The 19173-nt window shown below is 43.1% G+C and overlaps 1 protein-coding gene across 15 annotated transcripts in view; it reads left to right on the top strand.

The window, feature by feature from the left end:
• The window catches only part of Pard3 (par-3 family cell polarity regulator), a 506727-nt gene that overhangs the window by 253494 nt on the left and 234060 nt on the right, over positions 1-19173 (top strand). For 14 of the 15 annotated variants that reach the window (XM_060391771.1, XM_060391768.1, XM_060391764.1 and 11 more), the window contains exons 6-7: positions 13560-13651; positions 15778-15861. In XM_060391771.1, the coding sequence (XP_060247754.1) occupies positions 13560-13651; positions 15778-15861 (176 nt within the window). The remainder of the gene's footprint in view (positions 1-13559; positions 13652-15777; positions 15862-19173) is intronic. The other variant, XM_060391770.1, reaches the window with a different exon arrangement.

Here is a 19173-nt window from a genome sequence, read left to right as displayed (position 1 = left end):
AATGCCCTGTCTTGGCAATGCTGTCGCTCAGACCCCAGCTCTTGGTGTGGAGATGGCTCCTCTGATGCAGACACTACGGCTCCAGTTGAGGGACCGTGTCAGCAGGGGACAGCTCTGGGTCCTAGCCTAATGGAGCGGAGAGGATTAAAGACATGAACTTACTTTTGGTTTTACATTATTTTGTTGCTGGGGATAAAACTCAAGGCTAAGAGAATGCTTAGGTTAGTGTCTAACCGCTGAGCTCAGCTCAACTGCTTTGAAAAAGAATGACCATTTAATAGCAACACTTTCATCTTATACAAAATGAAAATATCATAAATTGGTGTGATCTTCATTATACCTAAAGAAGTAATATTACAGATTTATCAAGATTCATAAGAAAAAATATAAATTCAATATTAACAAGATAAACAGAATCATCTGTAAAGGGTTTTCATTACGACCCTTTCACAAGTGTGGTTGTGTAGTCTTTGGGAAATGTCCAGGGCCTTTCAGAGCTCTTGCCTCCCTGGGGTTGGAATGTGGATTTTTCATCCTAAGCACACTCTGTGTGGCTAAGCTTTACCCCAGCAGAAGATACAGGCTTCTTTTTGTTTTTGAGACAAGGTTTCTCTGTGTAGCCTTGGCTGTCCTAGACTCACTTTTTAGAGTAGGCTGGCTTTGAACTCATAGAGATCCGCCTACCTTTGAACTCATAGAGATTCCCCAAGTTCTGGGACTAAAGGCATATGCCACCATGCATGGCTGAAAAGACCTGCTTTTCAGCAGTTGCCTGGCATGATTATGAAGTCTGCAAAATTCAAGACCTCTTGGAACTGGAGTGCACCCCTGACCCTCGACTATTTGTGTAAATTGCTTTCTGTGGTGGCAAGCTTGAGAACCAAAAACAATTCAGTTCAGAGACTGGGAGAGACCAGTGCCTCGTTTTCCAGAGTAAGCAAAACAGGTTCCCTCTTACTCAGCCATTGATTCTATTTTGGTTCCAACCATGCTAGGGAGAGCAGTCTTCTTTTCCTGTCCAGTCATTTAAGTGTTGATATCTTATCCAGAAACAGCTTTATACACTCATCTAGAATAACATTTGGCCAGCTGAATGGATAACTTATGGAACAAATGCTGAACACAGAGTCAAACCTCCTGTTCTCCGGTATACAAATGTGTGGGAGGTGCAGTTCTCGGTGAAGCTGGTAGATGTCAGTGGTCCCTTCTAGGATGTGACTTGTCTCTGAATAACTAGAAAGGTTGTCCTAATTTGCATCTGGAGTGTCCCCAAAGGCCCATATTTTACAGGTTTGGCCTCAAACTAGGTGCTGTTGTGTGGGAGCGAGGAGGTAGCTCATAGAAGGAAGAATTGAGCACCTTTCTATGAAGTGGATGGTGGGGTCAGGCGCACCCTTTATCTTGTGGCCACCCTGGCGTGAGCATCTTTCCTTCCCATTCTATTCCATGCCACGATGCCTCGAAAGCCACAGCCTGCTTGCTGCCAAGCAATTTCCCATTGCGAGTGCTCTGTTAGGCTGACTGTGTCAAGCTTCTTGTCCCCATGAAGAAAGCCTCCCTGACACAAATGCTCATTCATTTAAAATCCTTTAGTCACTGTGTATCCTGTGCCCTGTGACTGGCCTGGGGTAGTGTGCTTCTCAAATGTGCAGAGCCCAAGGCTTACCCTCAGCACCACACAGGAAAGGAAATGTGTCCTTCGGTAAATGAACTGTTGATTGATGATGGCCTATTATGATAAACTTGAAGTTATCGGAGTTATCTAATTATCTTAAAGTTTAATAATGTTTTTAATGAAGGTTTCTATTAGAAAACATTCTCTTGCTAATCTGTAAACAAAAATTTCAAACCCTCTATGTAAATGACAAAATATATTGGGAAAGAAAGGCTACATCTCTTCATAGTAATAATAAAAATCACATCTGAGCTGTGTGTCGCCACCTTGGACAGCTTGATGTGTGTTAATTGCTGTGACTAAACTTTGTTCCAATTAAGTTAGAGGGCGTCCATTTGTTGTAAGTTCTCACACGTCTAGAGGGCAGCTTTAGCTTACTTAGCATCTAACGGTTACAAGGCGATGTTCTCGGAACCCAGTGTTAATTACTTCCTTTAACCCTCATGAAAGCTCAACAAGGCAACACTGTGACTGTATTTATAAAGGAGTAAAAAAGTGAGGGAGCTGGCAAGATGGCTCAGAACTTAAGAGTACTGACTACTCTTCCAGAGGGCCTGGGTTCAGTTCCCAGAACCCACATGGCAGCTCACAACTGTCTGTAACTCCAAGAATTGACACCCTCACACGGGGACACATGCAGGCTAAGCACCAGTGCACCTAAAATAAGAGTAAAGTGAGGCACAGACCATTCTGCATGTACAACCCATGCTTACATCCACCATGACGACAAACACAGCACAGTATTTTATTATGTTTAGCTTGACGGTCGTATCATAGTCTAGGAATTATGAACCATGCCAACATGGAAGCCTTATTAATAAAAGTCTTCAAACCAGTCATTGCTCTACTCCTTGTGATGAACACAAAAGTTTTATTTTATAGGAGATAACATAATTCTGTGATTTTTTTCTGGGAACTCTTTTTCCAGTAGCTTTTGTTTCATTGAGTACAGCTAGAACATTGAGAGAAGTGCCTCATTTTACTTGTATTTTCATCTCCTCCTTCATCTCCCTTTACTATTTCGGTGTAAGTTAGTGAGTACCCTTCACTGTGAAATTCTAATAACTCAGTGCACATTCCTTTGGGTCTTTGCAGGAGGATTTTGAAAGGAGACCTGAGCATGGCTCTTTGTTGGTTGACTAACAATCTGAATTAGTGAAATGTAGGACTTCTGGAAGGAAGTGAGGTTGTGTGTGTCTGTTTTCATGACAAGCCCTTCTTAATTAGTAACAAATAGAGTGTGCTTGTGATCAAGAAATGACTGTTCAAATTGCATCTCCCACAGGAAGCCCTGTGGCTTCTTCCATTCTTGTTCTTTTTGTCTTCATTTGTAATTTCTCTGGCTAATTTATCTGAAAATGCATCTATAATTTTAGTTACTTTCTATTACTATGATAAAACACCTTAGCTGAGGCTTTTATTTTAAATTTTTATTTTTGTCTTTACAATTTATTTATTATATATCCCGATTGAAGCCCCCTCCCTCAATTTCCCCAGTCCCTTCCTCCCTCTTCCCTCATCCCCTCCCCCTAGTCTACGGAAAGGGGGAGTTCTCCACTATCGCCATCTGCCTATAACTTAAGTCTCATCAGGACTGCCTGGATCCTCTTTCTAGGTGGCCTGGCAAGGCTGCATCATCAGGAGTAAGTGATTATGCTAACCAACATCAAAGACCCCAGGGAGGTTGCTTAAATCGCATTCAGAATGACAAAGAGGAGAGACACCAGAAGCGGTGGAAGAGAGGGAACTGGCTGGGATCCTACTGTATACGGTCTTCTGAAAATGATTCACCCAACAGGGGTTTGAAGCAGACACTAAGACTCACAGCCAAACTTTGGGCAGAGAGCAGGGAGTCTTATGGAGGAAGGGGTGGGAATATAGGGACGTGGAGGGGACAGGAGCCCTACAAGGAGACCAGCAAAACTAGAAGATCTGAGCCCAGGGGGTCCTACAGAGACCGATGCAGCAGCAGAGGACCCTGCATGGAGAGGACCTAGACCTCCTGCTCAGATGTGGCCGATTGGTAGCTCAGTCTCCATGTGGATCTCTGAGGGAGGAGGGGACCAGGGGCTGCCTCTATCATGAACTCAGTTGACTGCTCTTTGATCACTCGTTCCTGATGAGGCTGAAGCTCCTTTTAGAAGTCTTATTTGGCTTGTGGTTCCAGGGTGATAAGAGTCCGTCACCATCATGCAGGGACCTTTGGCAGCAGGCAGGCATGGGAGGCTGAGAGCTCACATTTTGAAGCACAAGCAGGAAGCAGAACATTCTGGAAAGTGTGAGGATTCCTTCTGTCTGTCCCACTTCACATCAGGCCTTGGTCTCCTGTCTCCTTCAGCACAAGCCTTGAGGCAGCCTGGAAGTTCCTGGTGCTCTTTCTCTCTTCAAACTGTAAGTTTTCTATTTCTTCTGCCTCACTCGCTCTTCTGCATTGCAGACTGGCACAAAAATGATTAATAATCACGTGACAGCGTCAGTATCAGTCTGTTTTGAAGTCTCCTACACCAAAATCGGCACCTTTTAATTCAGCCTCAGGCAAGTTCTTGGGAACAGAGCAGAAAGCGGCCACTTATAGCCAGTTGTAAATATTGTTCCTTCTAAAATCTCATGAGCCTGGGCTTCCACTTGGCTCTCAGCACCTCTTTCTTGCAAGCTCTGACAAGAATGGCCTGTTAAATTCTGATTACAGCATTCAGCCGCTTTTCTTGTCAAAATTCCCAAAGTCTTCCACATTTCTAAAAAGGGAAAAGGAAAAGGAGGTAGGGAAGGAGGAGGAAGAGAAGGAGAAGGGGGAGGAGGAACTAGTGTGCTGAGTTTGTCACAGCTGTATCTCCCTCCCGTGTACTAACTTCTGTCAGGGAATCTCGTTCACCCCACCAGTGCACCGTGCCTCATGGCCACTAAGACAGCAGTGCCGGGAGCAGGCTCCCATGCCCTGCTTACTTTCTAAGCCTTTGATTCTTATAAAAGTTGCCTTCCACAGAAACTGTGGTGCAGCAGTATCTGTGCATACAGAGATTTGTAAAGCTATTGTGGCTTTAAATAAATTCTCAGTTTCTAAAAGATTTGTATTTGTTCTGAGAATACATATGCTATGAGATAAAGTCCCCACTGCACTTCTCCCATCGTGCCCAGGGACATTCCTGGATACTCCTGCTGATCATTATTTGAGTGCTTTCTTTAAAGTGAAATCTCTCAAAGACAGTTTATTAAAAGTCATTTTATGTAAAAGTCAATTCATTATATGTACAGAAATTAATGTTTTCATCATACTCCCCCCCCCCAATCATCACTAGCATTGGCCAGTCTTCTTGGGTCATATTCGTTCCTTGATGGCTCTGGGTCACATCTGACAAGTTAAAAAATGGTGCGAAAGCATGGTGAATGGAAGACCTCAGATGCAGTTTTCAAACTACAGCTCTGCCTCTGCGAAAAGGGAGTAGTCCTAAGACCAATTTTCCCTCAGAATCCCTCACTTGCTGAGAACACCTGTGGGTTTTGGCGCTCTTCTGCGCGGCTGAGAGAGAACGGGTTCTCTTTCCCACTACTTTATTTTGCACACAGTGATCTGCGTGATTTCATCACTGCCTGATTATGGTGGACACAGGAATGTATTGTTTCCTCTGTTTAGACCACCTGATCATGGTGAAGAAGCAGGACTTAGGGACGAGGATGCCGACCACCTTTTGGGTGTAGTGAGTTGAACAGGGCACGGCAGGCTCACCCAGGCTCGCTGTTCCTGTGTGCCACTGCCTAGTGGGGGCAAATTCATACAGAGTGCTCAGAAAACTTCATGAAACTTGTCAGCAACAGCTCAGCCTGCCAGATCAGGAGCGTGCCACGTGGGTCTGCAGGCCAGCCCCGCTGTGTAAAGACACTGTGTGTGTGTGTGTGTGTGTGCGCGCGCTAGTTACTGTGAAGGGTTGAGCTAAGGATTGTGTGGACACCCAGACACGTCATTTACATGCTTTAACACGTTAAACAGCATTAACTAGGGCTGCCAAGTCATCACTGCGTGTTAACAGCCCTACCATGTATGTGTAGATTATATATGTAAGACTTTTGGCACTGGGATTAAAATGTGTTTTCAAATATTGAAGGTTTTGTTCTCATTAGCACCAATAGTTCCTTAAGATTCTGTTACTGATTTAAATATCATTATTAAAGTTTTATAGTATTTAGCATGTGCATTCCTGTGGGCGCACACAAGAACTTCATAGAACAACATGCAGGAGTCTCTGTCTTTCTACTATGTGGGTTACAGGCATCGAGCTCAGGTTGCGGGCCTTGGCTTCCAGTCTGTGCCTACCGAGCTCTCTTACCAGCCCTCTGGTTTATTTCACTTTTCATCTTTCTTTAGCCTCAGTACAACTTTAAAGGTTATTTATGTACTTGAGACATGATGTCATATATTCTGGGTCATCCTCAAATTTGCAATACAGTAGAGATAAAAACGTTTTAAGGCAAGGGAAATTTGACATTTTGGGATGAAAATCTACACACCCAAGAAGGTTGCTATGTGTATCTTGTTCCCTCCAACAAAACATTCATAATGCGTATTTGTTTTTATTTTTCTTTCTTCATTGTATGTTTTTAATTTTTTTCTCTTTTCTCTCTTTTCTCTTTTCTTTTTTCTTTTTGAGAAAGGTTCTCACTAAGTAGCCCAGGCTGGCCTGGAATTTGGAATTCACTGGGCTCCTTGTTCCTCTTCCTTCTGAGTGCTGGGATACAGGCATGTGCCACCGTGTCCAGCAAACATTTTTAAGCATCATGTCAAAGAAAATGTAGGTGTTACTGATAGAAGACAATTTTATTTACGTTATAAAATGCACAGCTTTCAGCTGTCCCGCCTCATCCTAGTTGTCACCAGTGTTCCAAAGCCAGTGAGTGTCATTCTAGTCTGCTAATGAGTTAACTGTAGGACAGTGTTAACTTGGCTCCCATAGAAGTTTGTTTTACTGGTGACTTAACCTGTCTGGAGAGTGTTTGAATTAGATTTATTGTTGTTAGATTTTTGTTTTGTATATTGAAAAATATTTATCCAAACCAATGAGGGGCTAGGTGCCCCTCCTCCACGAAATAGAACTGCAGATGAAAAGGAAGCCATTTTGGTAGATACTAGTAAAATTCAGAAACTTAGGATGAAAAGTATCCCATTAAATTAGAAATTATAAAAGAAGTGAATGAATTTTTAGGTGTATATGACCTAAATTAAATGAAATTTTTTCCTGCTGCTCCTCCCTCTCCTCTCCTTCTCTCCCGCCCCCGCCATGCTCCTGCCCCTGGTGTAGCTCAGGTTGGCCTCAAACTTAGTCTTTCTTTCTCTGTCTGCTTTCTGAATGATGGTGTGTGGAAGCCCCATCGCCTGGCTAGCTTTTGCTGTTGCTGTGTGTCTCCCCTCCCCATTCTGTAACTCTCCTGGACTGCAGTGGCCATGGGCTTGGCCAGTATGGCCCACCTTCTTGCTTTCTCTCTTTGGAGGCTGATATAATCTTATCATTCTCCTGTGAAGTTCCTCAGTCCACACATGTTTTCTCTCTTTTGGTGGGAAGCTGCTTTCCTCCAGGGCACTGGCCAGCTAATCAAGTAGCTGCATCAGCACAAACACCTTCTGAAATCCTCTGCACAATTCTCAGAGGACTTGAAAGCCAAGTCCCTCTAGAACTATAGACCAAATGTAATTTAAAAAGTAGCTTCATTCTTTCTACATCCAAATAAACATTTCACTTAAGATACTATAGTTCAAGTGATACTGCTTTCATTGGATCTGTCAAGTTCCTCATTGTCAAGTGTGAGAAAAAAATCTAATAGATAATTTTTGTAGTAGAATTAAATTTTTGTATTCTGTTAATAAGAGCATTTCAGAGAATGTGTTATAAATCTGAGGAGTTAAGGTTGACCATTTTTACATTTTAAGCATAAAAAGCAATGATAAGAAAATAGAAAATATACTGCGAGAAATGCAATTCAGTATGTAATAAGGCGATATTTTAAATGATTAAAACTGTAGTCTTTTATTTTGGAGTACCACACATGGAAACACAGGCAGATGGCTGCCTCTGCTTGGGTTTGCAGGTGGGGGTCAAACAGAAGGCGTGCTGCTGTTCCCTGTCTTGTAGCACCTTCTACTCTATGTATATACACAGGAAAATATGACGGCGGGAGTCACGCCCTGCCTCTTCTCATTACTCTCATTTATCTTACTGTGCCATCCACCTAACTTTTTGATCTTTAAAAAGTTTATTCTACAAAGACCAGAAGATATTTAGCATGCAAATAACAGAGCATCTGGAACCATTAAAAAAAGAATCTCCAAATTTAGATGATAGGTAGACAAGTGTAAGTTTCCCTACTGCCTGGCTTTCAGGAGTGCTTTCATTGCCCAAAGATGAATTGTCTCGTGGTGCTTGAGTTCTAACTCCAAAGCTATGAGCCTTTGTCTTGTTAGCATCGTGGGAGAGTCTGAGCATTGCTGTCTTGCAGGAAGCTGGGCAGTTAGCATCACACGGCGTTTTTATCTCCTTTGGATTACCTGACCCAAAACTCCTCACTTGGCCTTGTGTATCAAGTGTTCATTGTTTTCTTTGTTGAAAGACTAAGACTGATTAAATTCAACCAAAACAAACAACAACAAAGCTTCTAGAGCCTGGAAAAATTCCAGAGGGAGTTTAGAATGCAGCCAGTTAAGAGAGTTATTTTCATAACCAGAAAGACAAAGAGAAATAAGATCCAGAGATTGCCTGATGAAGCGAATCTACTTTGGCTTACTTGGAAAGAACCTGGCAGCCTTCTGCTTGGGACTGGATGAGGCTCAGTTGGTTAGTCATCCCAGTACAGTGTAGGGTTAGGTTGTAAGGTACACTAAGCTAGGTTGATGCTCACTTTACATGATGGCTTCTCTGGCAAAACTTATTTTCTGTCCCACTGAAATTAAGCATCTAATTCTTTACTGCCCTTTGTCTATTTTGACACTTTCATGCTGCTGTAGCCTCTTCCTTCTCCTTCAAAAATAGAGTGAATAGAAAGTTAATAAAATTGATTCCCCTTTCTGAGTGAGAATTTGGGGATTTACTTTGTTCTGGAAACATGAAAAAAAATGGTTCAGTTAGAGTTTTTGTCATGTGTTATCTCTGAGGCGTAAGCTAAGGCTGGACTTATGTAAAGTATCTAAGCAGACAGCCGCTAAAATACCTGCTTATTCTGAGGCTCTGGAAATTGGGAGTCATTTACTCCATCAGTCTGTCAAATCGCCACCCGGGAACCGACCCTTGAGGAGCGCACACTAGGAGAACGCAGCTAGACCTCCCCCAGGGCCAGGCATGGGCTCCTAGCCTTCCATCTTCAAAACAAGACGAGTGTCAGGCGGCCTGGTGCAGCCTGCAGGGACTAGCTGGATCTAAAACGCTCTCATCCTTGGCACGCGTGTCACACACTGCACTCGGAATTAAAGGAAACAATGTGGAAAAGCTCAGGATGAGAAGCCCCTGTCTGCCAAGCCTCCCGGCGTTGTAGACTTTCCCCCAGATGCCTGCCCCTGAAGTCCTTGCTGCACACGATACGTTAATGTCCCCGGTTTCCTGGAATCTGTTGATTCCCTGGAATGGAAAATTGGAAAGCTGCAGGTCTTAGGCTGCTTTTTCTTTCTCGCTCCCCTCCTCTGAGTCCAGTTCAGAGCTGAGGTGGAGCACAGGGTGGAGTGTGTTTTTCGTCCTGTCCCTGTGCCCCTGGTCCTCTTCCCCCACCCTCAGGTCAGTCGGCACTGCCGCACTGCAGGGCAGGCTATGAACTGGCTTCAGCAACTAGGAGTCTTCATAACTTGCTTCTCTTACATGCTCTTTTGAAGTTAATTTTGTCAGTATGAATCTTCCAACTCCCATTCTCCATTATAGTGGCCCCAAACCTTCCTGACGCTGCGACCTTTAATGCAGTCCCTCATTTGCGGTGACCCCAACCATGAAATTACTTTTGTTGCTCCTTCATAGCTATAGTTTGGCTACTGTTCTGAATGATAATGTAAACACCTGACATGCAGGTGGTCTTGGGTGACCTCTGGGAAAGTGCCGGTCAGCGCCGCAGCTTGAGAACCACTGCTCTACTGGAACTGTTAAAGTGCCTGCTTTTCTCCAAGTTATTTTTAAAAACTAGAACAATTGCTCTCCGTCTTTTCTTGTGGCAATGGGCTTCCAGATACTGCCAGTGTGAACTGGCTTCGCCTTCCCTGAGCTGTTCCCTCACCTCCATCTGAGCCTTAGAGTTCTGTCTCCTGTTTTGTGTTTCCGGGGCTTTGCCAGAGTGCAGTGGTAAATAAGTGTGCAAGGAAAGATCACCAAAGAGTGAATTCCTTACATGTCTGCAAACACACTCTTTACACGTGCACACTTGACTTTCATTCGTGTGCTCACTGCGGTGGTGTGTGTGCCGAGGGTGCTGTGGCAATGATGGTCCAGTGGCATCTCCTCATTGCTGTGCAGCCTTGCTTTGAGGGTGTCTGCGCTGTGCACAGCTCTGACCACAGGCAGCGCCTCCCTCTGTAGTCACAGTGACCTTGCCTGATGTTCTCAGTTTTCTGCTTTCCAGTGTCCGCTCTTCTTGATACCTTGCAAAAGCTCCTGCCTGGGAACTCCTACGTGGAAGGAGCAAACTGGCTTTGACCTTAGGATCGTTGCTCTTTTTCTTCTTCTTTCTGTCTTTCACTAGCTCTGCATCTTCGGGCAGGGTTAGTTATGGTATTATAGGCTCACCTGCAAACAATGGAGGAGCAAAGATCACAGCTGCCTCAGTTCCTTTCACTGGAACACATGGAATGTCATAACTGTAGTCATAACCACAGTTTCCGGCGTTTAATTTCTCTTTGACTATCTCCTGAACCAGTAATCCAGTGTTCTTTATCCATCTGATGCTGTGTGATCATGTTTGTTTGCTTTCTCTCATCTCAGAGGCAATTCACAGCGAAAACCCTGTGTTCAGCAAAACACAGTAAACATCAGGTGTGATGCGAGTTCCCCAAGTGGATTCTTCATGTAATTGAATGGGCAGCATGTTTGTATTAAGCTATTTTGCAAGGCATGCCGAATGAGAGAGGATGAGCTGAGAACAGTAGGTAAACACACCGTTATTTTATGATGCATTAGGGGCTGGAGAGATGGCTTAGTGGTGAGGAGGGAACCAGGATTCAGTTCCCAGCGCCCACATGGATGCACACAGCCACGTGGAACTTTGATGCCAAGATACCGAATGTCTTCTGGCCTCCATGGACTCCTACACACGTGGTACACACAAACCCATGCAAGCACACCCGAATACTCAAAATAAATAAATTAAAACTTAAATGTGCCATATTGGTATATAACAACACTGAAATATTTGTCAAGGTGTATTTCTTGCATCAAGTTTGTGTGTGTGTGTGTGCATGTTTTAAGATTTATTTTTATTATTTTAATTACTTGCCTATATCAGCATTTCTGCATGGGAATGTACGTGAGTGTAGGTATCCACTGTAGCCAGAGGCTTCATGTCTCCTGTGGGTGGAATTGTGGGTGGTTGTCTAGCCAGTAGATGTGTTCCAGAGAGGAGTGTTTCTCTTTCATCCTCCCCCCCCTTTTTTTTTCAGAAGATATAGAGACAAAGCAGGTAGTCATCATACCTCCCTTAGCCTCCCCCTCTGGTGTCTCACCGCCTCCAGCTGAGCTTTCTACCTCTGCATTTGTAAATAAAAGGGAGGGATGCTCTGCTATCTCACCTGGAAGTCTGTTGCTAGTATCTAGCTTAAGTTAATCTGGTCGTCCTTGTACATTGATTGTGTAAGAGCTGGACTTCATTTTCATGGCTACAGTGGGATGTAGTCTTTAAGTTTTGCTGACAGTGATTGTGTGCACACAGCTGTTAAAAAGTATGAGCCAAAATAAGGCATGTACTAGGTGATGCTGACCCATGCAAAAGATTAGAGATGCTTAGCTGTAGCTCTGTCTATGGCTGAGCAAAGTCTCATGAGTGGAAGCATTGTGACCCAAACTTCATACTCTAGAGGTTTGTTCATGCTGCCACTGTTCTGTTTTGTTTTTCCTGTGCTTGGGAGCCAGGGCAATAGTCTGCAAATAGCCTCTTTCGGTGTGTTTCTGTAGTTGAGGTATCATTTCTGTGGCAGTTTCCCTGGTGCCACATAGGTGTTTCAGCAAGGGCTACATCTTGGTGGCATTTCAGTGGGACCTAAAGTATTAATGGATCTGAAGACAATGTCTTTAACCTATAAGATCATTCCCCCCCCCCCCCGCCTTACATCTGGCTTATAAAGGATCCTGACACTTCTCCATCTCCTACTCCCAGTGGAGAAAAGCATCATTTAGGGGTTCGTGTTTACAGTCAGAATGCTGTTCTTAGGCAGGTTCAAGATGCTGTTAACCTTTGAGATGTGTTATGTGCTCGTGCTTAAGAGAGATGGATGTCTAAGAAGTACGTATTAGAGCCTCTCAAATCATATGAGCAGCAGTCTCCAAGCACCGGCTCCTCAGCACAGGGCATGCGGGATGCACACGTGTGCCTGACACTCCTAGGATGCCAACCTCACGGAGCCCCGAGAGCCCTCTGCTTCTGACGGTGTTGCATCTTGGATAGCTGACAGGAAGGCGTGATGAAGTGACCTGCTCTTCTCCAAGCTCCGTGTAGGAATGTTCTGTGTGGTTTATCATTTTGTGAACTGATGTGTCTGATGGCATGAAGGCACTTCTGTACATATGTACATAAATACATGCTATGTGAGGAGAACAGGAAATTGGCCAGGCATGGTTGCATGTGCCTGTGATTCCACCACTTGGAAGGAGAAGGACCAAGGGATGGAGAATTTAGCTACACAGCAAGTTTAAGACCAACCTGGAGTGTGAGACCCTGTCTCAAGTAAAATAAAATGTTCTTCCTTTCCTAATGAGTTTGGTTTCATGTAGTCATAGTGAAATGAACAAAAAACAAAGGATAAAAATAAGGGAAAGGAAAAATAAAAGTCTATGTATATCTATTATTTTGTGAAGCATAGAAGTAGATTAATTAAGCTAACCTAATCGCCCCGCTAGACGCTGCCAGAGCTTGCTCAGGGCGGTTTTGCTCTGATTGACAAGATGCCACAGACAGGTCTTCAAGTTGGAGTACACGTGGCCCCTGAACCGTTTTATGTGGAAAATGAGTGTTTTGTAACTTTGTTGATTTAGTTAAGGACATCGATCACAGCCATGTTCATCATGACTCCAGCAGTCCCCAAGAGTCAAGGATCAGTGAACTCCTCAGTGAAAAACCATTAGTGAAATGATGAACTAAAAAGGGTTTTTGGGTAGGCTGAGATTTATTTATTTATGCAAGCACTGTTTATTCCACCTCCATTTTGGAATGCCAGCACAGCCAACAGTGTCTGTGGCCCAGTGGTGCGTTCTCAGAGCGCGTTGTGCAGTACAGGGGCTGTCTACATGGCTGTTCGCTTTCTCTTGTCTTGCCGTGCGCCCGATGAAAGTCTTCGTAACCGAGACTTTGAGCCTGTGAAAGGGACAAGCTACCCACATGCTTAGGGTTGCTCTTGGGGGAACTTCCCTGGCACAAGGGTTTTAGGCTTGGAATCTTTCCTACTAAATGCTCGCTTTGACAGGCTCAGCTAGGAGGTAACGATAGCAAAGCATTTGGTCGTGGCCAGGGCTATTCACACTCCAGCTGTTCTGGTCTTTGAAGTATTTTAGACTGTAAATGTAAAGATGTTCACTTAGGAATAGACCACAACGTCGCAGCAGCCTAATTACTACTTAAATCATACAGTCAAAAGATGACATATACATAGCAAAGTTCACATTAGTTACAGTGCGCTTCCTTCGTAACCCGCATGCTCTTCTTTGTCACGCTGTGCCTCTAGGATGAAGAAGGCACGGAAGAGGACAGCAGCCGCGTGGAGCCAGTTGGACATGCTGACACTGCATTGGAGAACATGCCCAACTTCTCGCTCGAGTAAGTTCCCGCGAGGTTGCCTCCATTCCTACCGTGTGAAGCATCATTGCTGCAGCAAGTGCTCTAGAGGCATATGGCATGCGAGGTGCTTGTGCTTAGGGGAAAGCCACGCCTGCATTGCTTCATTTCTCATGTGCGATGTCCTGTGAGCAGTGCAAGTTCATGTGCCTGCCCTGGGTTTCATGCCTTGGCAAAACGTAAATTAGATTAACAGAGTGTTTGATTGAAAATGTCTGTGATGTTAACAGCTCCGTAAACACTCTCTGTTTAGGTCACTTTATCTGTCTATATGTTGATCATTCATTCAAGTTTGCAAAATTAAAAAAATCTTATTTTATTCAAAAAATTAGTTGAATAAGTAAGCACTGGTCACACAAAAATGTACACACACAAGCATCCATGCACACACATGCAATTTAGTTGAAGAACCAGGGTCTGTGAAGATACTTGATGGGCTGGTGGGTACCATCCAGGAGGGGTAGAGAGATGATTTTAGATGATTTTTTATGTTTACAGTGGGGCCTGCTCCTGATACCTCCTCCTTGTAGACGGGAGCAGGGAGGGCAGTCATAATCCTCTTTCCTTGACTTTTGGGTCAAAGTGTGGGTCGAAGAGGGCACTGTTTATAAACTGAATTCAGTGTTCTCTTGGTCTTCCACAGTGGGCCGCTGGGAACATTGAGTAGGCTCAGATACAATCACCAGAATTTGATATTTTTAAGAGATTTTTTTTTAGACAAAATAGAATAAAACAAACCTATTAAAATTATGCTTTTCTTCATTGAAATAAAAATGTTCAAATTGTATTAGCAGTTTGAGAACATAATTGTATATAATTGTACAAAACATGACTAACGCATAATGTTACCTTAGTAAATATTTTAGCTGTGTAGACAAATGTTTGTTTGTGCAGAGAAAGGTCTTTATAGACTAAGTTCTCAAACTTACAGCAGTCCTCAGCCTCCTGTATTCTGAGACCATAGGCATAAATCGCAACACCTAACTTCTATTTTTAATTAGTATATTTAACTTATGTATATGATTCTGTTTTGTTTTGGTTACCCCTATTATTAATGGCATTTAGTCTATATAAGTGAGACATTCACAGTAAATGTTATCATCCAGTGCTTATGAAAGAAAGATATGTAGAAATTTGTCATTTTGTTTTACATAAAAACTACATTGTCAAATCCAGGATCAGTCACTTCTGGTTCTCCAAATCACTTAAAATAAATATTTAATTAAAATTCAATTTCCAAATATTGATTGATATACATAAACCCCTCTCTAAAATTGTGTGTATATGTTAAAATCTGCAAAGAAAGTAGAAATCTGTTAAGTAGTTTAGAAACTTACCTTTTCTGTATTATCATTTTCATTAATATCAGGGCAGTACTAACAGTAAGAATTCATGGAAGTGGTTTTAATAATATCGATTCCTGGCCATTCCACCAGGTTCAGTTTCTCAGAAGCAACTCCGTGCTCTTTTATGGAACGTGCTTTACAACTTCAGCTACGAAGGAAAAGCATTTGGTTCCAGTGGGTCCATTTGGCTGAGACACTAGGCTTTATTAACTACCATCACACTTTTCTGCAGCTTAGGGGACTGGCTCACCAGAGTGAGCTGTGAGGCTGTTAGTGATCTCTGGACAGACAGCCTGCTGGTGCACAAATGCTGGCCTTACTGGGTTATCTGAAGAATGAAGCAGCCTGACCTGTGCTGTGTGTCCACGGTGCTGGCATTTAGCTAACCTGAGAGTTCTTAAGTTAGATGCTGGGGTGGAGACTGCTCAGTGAGGTGGGGATGTTTGATCTCCAAAGCATGAAGTCATGTTGCCCAGAAGAGAATGGTCCAAGAGGACCGTGCCTGTGCCCCTTTTAATGCAGTGTCTCTGATGATTGCTCCCTCCATGCCCTCAGACTAGCATTCAGGTAGGTGTATTCAGCACTGCCTCCATCACTTCGCCTGTGTTCCTTGTGTGTGTGTGTGCGCCTTTTGCCTGGTGGGGTTTTTGTTCTGTTCTCCTTTGCTGTGTGCCCTGTCTGTGTTGGCAGCTTTTGTTTTGTTTCTGTTTTGGTTTGTTGACAGTCCATGTTCATGCTTCCTCATTCATCATTGTCTCACAGTGATATGGTAAAGCTCGTACAAGTCCCCAACGATGGAGGACCTCTGGGGATCCATGTAGTGCCTTTCAGTGCTCGAGGCGGCAGGTAACGTACCTTGCAGGTTTTTAATTGATCATGATGCCCACTGTTTGTGTGTTGACTTTCGTACATGCATAACTTAAAGACTCTCATTGGGGTCAGCTGCTGCTTCAGTTAAACATACATGTCCACAGAACACACAGAGCCTGATCGAGGAAGCTCCTGTGCACAGGAAGGAGTCATATGCTCAGATTATCTTAACCAACTCACCACTTAGCACATCCTACTACGTATTTCGGTTGCAAGCTGACAACTCTGCCTGGATTTACAAGCTCCTGATAAGCTACAGTAATTATCTGTGGCAGTAGAAATCATACAATAAAAATTACCTGCCTATCTTAGGTGGGAATTCGTTTTAAGTTTGTATTTGTTAGCTCATTTCTGCAATTATGTAAGACACTGTTGATTTTTTGAAAAAATTCCTAGAAAGTTGTACAAGCTGACTTTAATCTCCAAATGCTTGCCACACCAAATGTTGTGTTTTTATTTCCAGCCTTAGTAATTCAAAGAACATGATTCTGTGTAGTCTACGAGTGTTAGGTGACTTTTCTTGATTCTCCCACTGCCCCCGGCCATGAGTTAAACATCATTTGGGGGTCCTTAACGTATTCAAATAGTGTTGGTTCGTGTTTGTACTAATGCTTGGTTGGGCAGGTACCTTGGCCAGGTGGGGTTCTCCTGTTCGTGTGTCACTTCCCTTCTTTTTGTTCACTTGGCGATGACCTGGCGAAACATGTTTATGCCTTGTTTTTGAACACCTTAAATCTTTTATTGTTTTTTAATCATTCTTTGAAAAATATTTAGGCTTTTTGGTAGGGAAAAATTGGCAAATAGCCTTAAACCAGTATGAGAGGGCTAAGAGCTTAGGAGCCTGCCGGTGGCTAGGAGCCCAGAGCAGAGACAGGAGTCAAAGAGGTAAAAAGAGCTGTAATGGGTGACCAAAACCTAAACCCGTGACTGAGAACCTGGGGAATGTCGAACAGTGACCAAGAAGCTAGACCAGTGGTGAAGCCCCTGGAACACAGCATAGGAAACCCCACTTGGCAGGGTAGACATGTGAAACGCAGCGGAGAATCTGCATCTGTTACGAGAGCCTAGAACAGCCCTTGTGAATTGAGGCTAGAGACTGAGAATTGGTGTGTAGAACAGCTGAGATCCCCAGCCGTGACAGAGAACCAGCCACCTGTGCAGACACGACTGTCCACTGTACCCCGGAAGGCGGAGTGTGAGTTAGCATACAGCCAAGCGTACATTGTATTATTCTAAGACTCTGAGCAATTGCAGTGCTTTCTTATCCACTATGGTGACTGCAAGTCTGGATTTATGTTCTTCCTTTGGTAAATATAGATTGGTGGATAGACAGACAGACAGAGGATCAGCTTGAAGCTGAAAGTTGAATTTGTCAAATTCTTTTGAAGCACCATGAATGCAGTATTTTGTAGCTCAGTATAAATTCACCTTGAATTGTGAAGTGTTTTATTCATTTCTTTTTTTTCCCTCTCTCTTTTATTTTTACTTTAAACTTTGGAAAAACATTAAAATATCTTCAAAAAACTTTCAGTTAAATAATTTTTTTAAAAGGTACCTTGGCTTTTTAAAAAAATATTATTTAGAATTATCTCAAAAGAAACTTGAAAGTTACAATCATGGATCATAGCGTCCCCATACCGATGTGTCTAAAACTGCTTGTGTGTTGTAATTCATCACAAATAGGATTATTGTGCATATGCCAACACTGAATCTGTATTTTTATTGCAAACGTGTTACTTTCTGTCTCATATTACACATTTCATACCTCACTGTGAAAAGACATTAGGATAAAATAAACAGATGACAAGCCTAAAGCAAAAGGAGAAAACAGAAATAAACCTGCCAGTAGCATGAATTCAGAGAAATATTTCAGAGCCCACCACAGTTGGTGGTTACTGTGGTGCTGAGTTTGGATGCACAGATCCCAGTCAAGTAAACAAACTCTTCTTCAGAACTAGCAAATCTAGAGCTGAGTCATTTTTAATTCTTTGTGATTTGACTCTTAATGAGGAAAAGTGAATAAGCTTTCCTATCTAAAGAATAAAGCCTATGACCTAGGAAGAGCAGACACATCCTAAATCCCTGCTAGTCAGCAACGTTTTTCTGTGGCAACTGATGGTTTTCACTCCACTTGTATGCAGTGTCTACAATCTTCTGCATGAACGTGATGCTTCTAGCTCTTTGGGATTGGGTGAACACTGTCATAGATGGATATGTTAGCTCAGACTCAAGTCCCTTCTCAAGGAGCCTAGAGATTCCAGAGCTGATTAAAAATGGTCCTTTCTGTTCTGTCAGCAATTCAGAGAGGCCATCACCTTGTGATGAGGACAGTAGGTCCCAAGAAACAAAGATCAGTAGATCACATATTTCACCATCAGAAATCCTGTGAGACATTTATTACCCCATGATATAAGGATAGTGAGCAACAGAAAATAAGATGAACAGGAAGCCATTTTTCTCCAGGGATTTGCTTTCTAGATCTAGTTAGGAAACTGCATTGTTTCCTAACAATATGACAACTCTCTCTAAACTTACATGGTGGGTCATCTGTGAGCTGATAGAGAAAATGTCTGAATTTGGAAACTGAGTCTGACTACGATTGTAAGTGTGAGGGCAGCTCTGGGATCTCAGGCTGGTTGAGCAAAGCAATAGAGCAGAAGGAATGTGTGAGGTAGAACAAACATATGAGGAACTTAAATGTTCTTTAGTGGGAACACAACAGTTACTTGTATGCACACTGAAATCTCCAGGAGTAGTTAACATGAAAATTTTACTCAGCCTTGGGCCCTCTCAAATTCAGAGCCATAGCTAGTTGAATAATGCCCTGAGAATATTTATTTTTATAGAAATGATAACTACATGTAGTCTTTGCTTTTGTTTAGAATTTCAAAGTCCAATTCAGAATGGGGATTATGCACAGGAGAGAGACATTCCTGGCCTGCTTCAGGTATCACGTGTAGTGAAGGAAATGGTAACTCAAACTTGGGAAGTTGGAGAGTCTTTGCAGCCTTTTAGCTGAGGCAGCTTCATTTCTGACCTTGCCAGACCTGCTCCTTAAAAGGCTGTTTTGTGTAGTAAGTTGAATGTGGTGCCTTCGTTAAGGATGGCTCATCTCCCACGTCTTTCAGTGAGACAGTGGGAAAGTCCACAGGATCTTCTCTGATGCGGTGCCTCCTAAGTGTTCTTGTGGACATGCCACAGAAATGGTGGGCTGATTCTACTCAGAATTCCTTACCTAGTTTCATTTCTTTGAAGTACTTTCTTTCCCTCTCACATGACAAACAACTT

This window comes from Meriones unguiculatus, chromosome 10 (genome assembly GCF_030254825.1).
Source record: "Meriones unguiculatus strain TT.TT164.6M chromosome 10, Bangor_MerUng_6.1, whole genome shotgun sequence".
Taxonomy (NCBI): Eukaryota; Metazoa; Chordata; class Mammalia; order Rodentia; family Muridae; genus Meriones; species Meriones unguiculatus.
The sequence above is the reverse complement of the archived record's forward strand: the minus strand, read 5'-3'. Positions and strand labels throughout refer to the sequence as shown.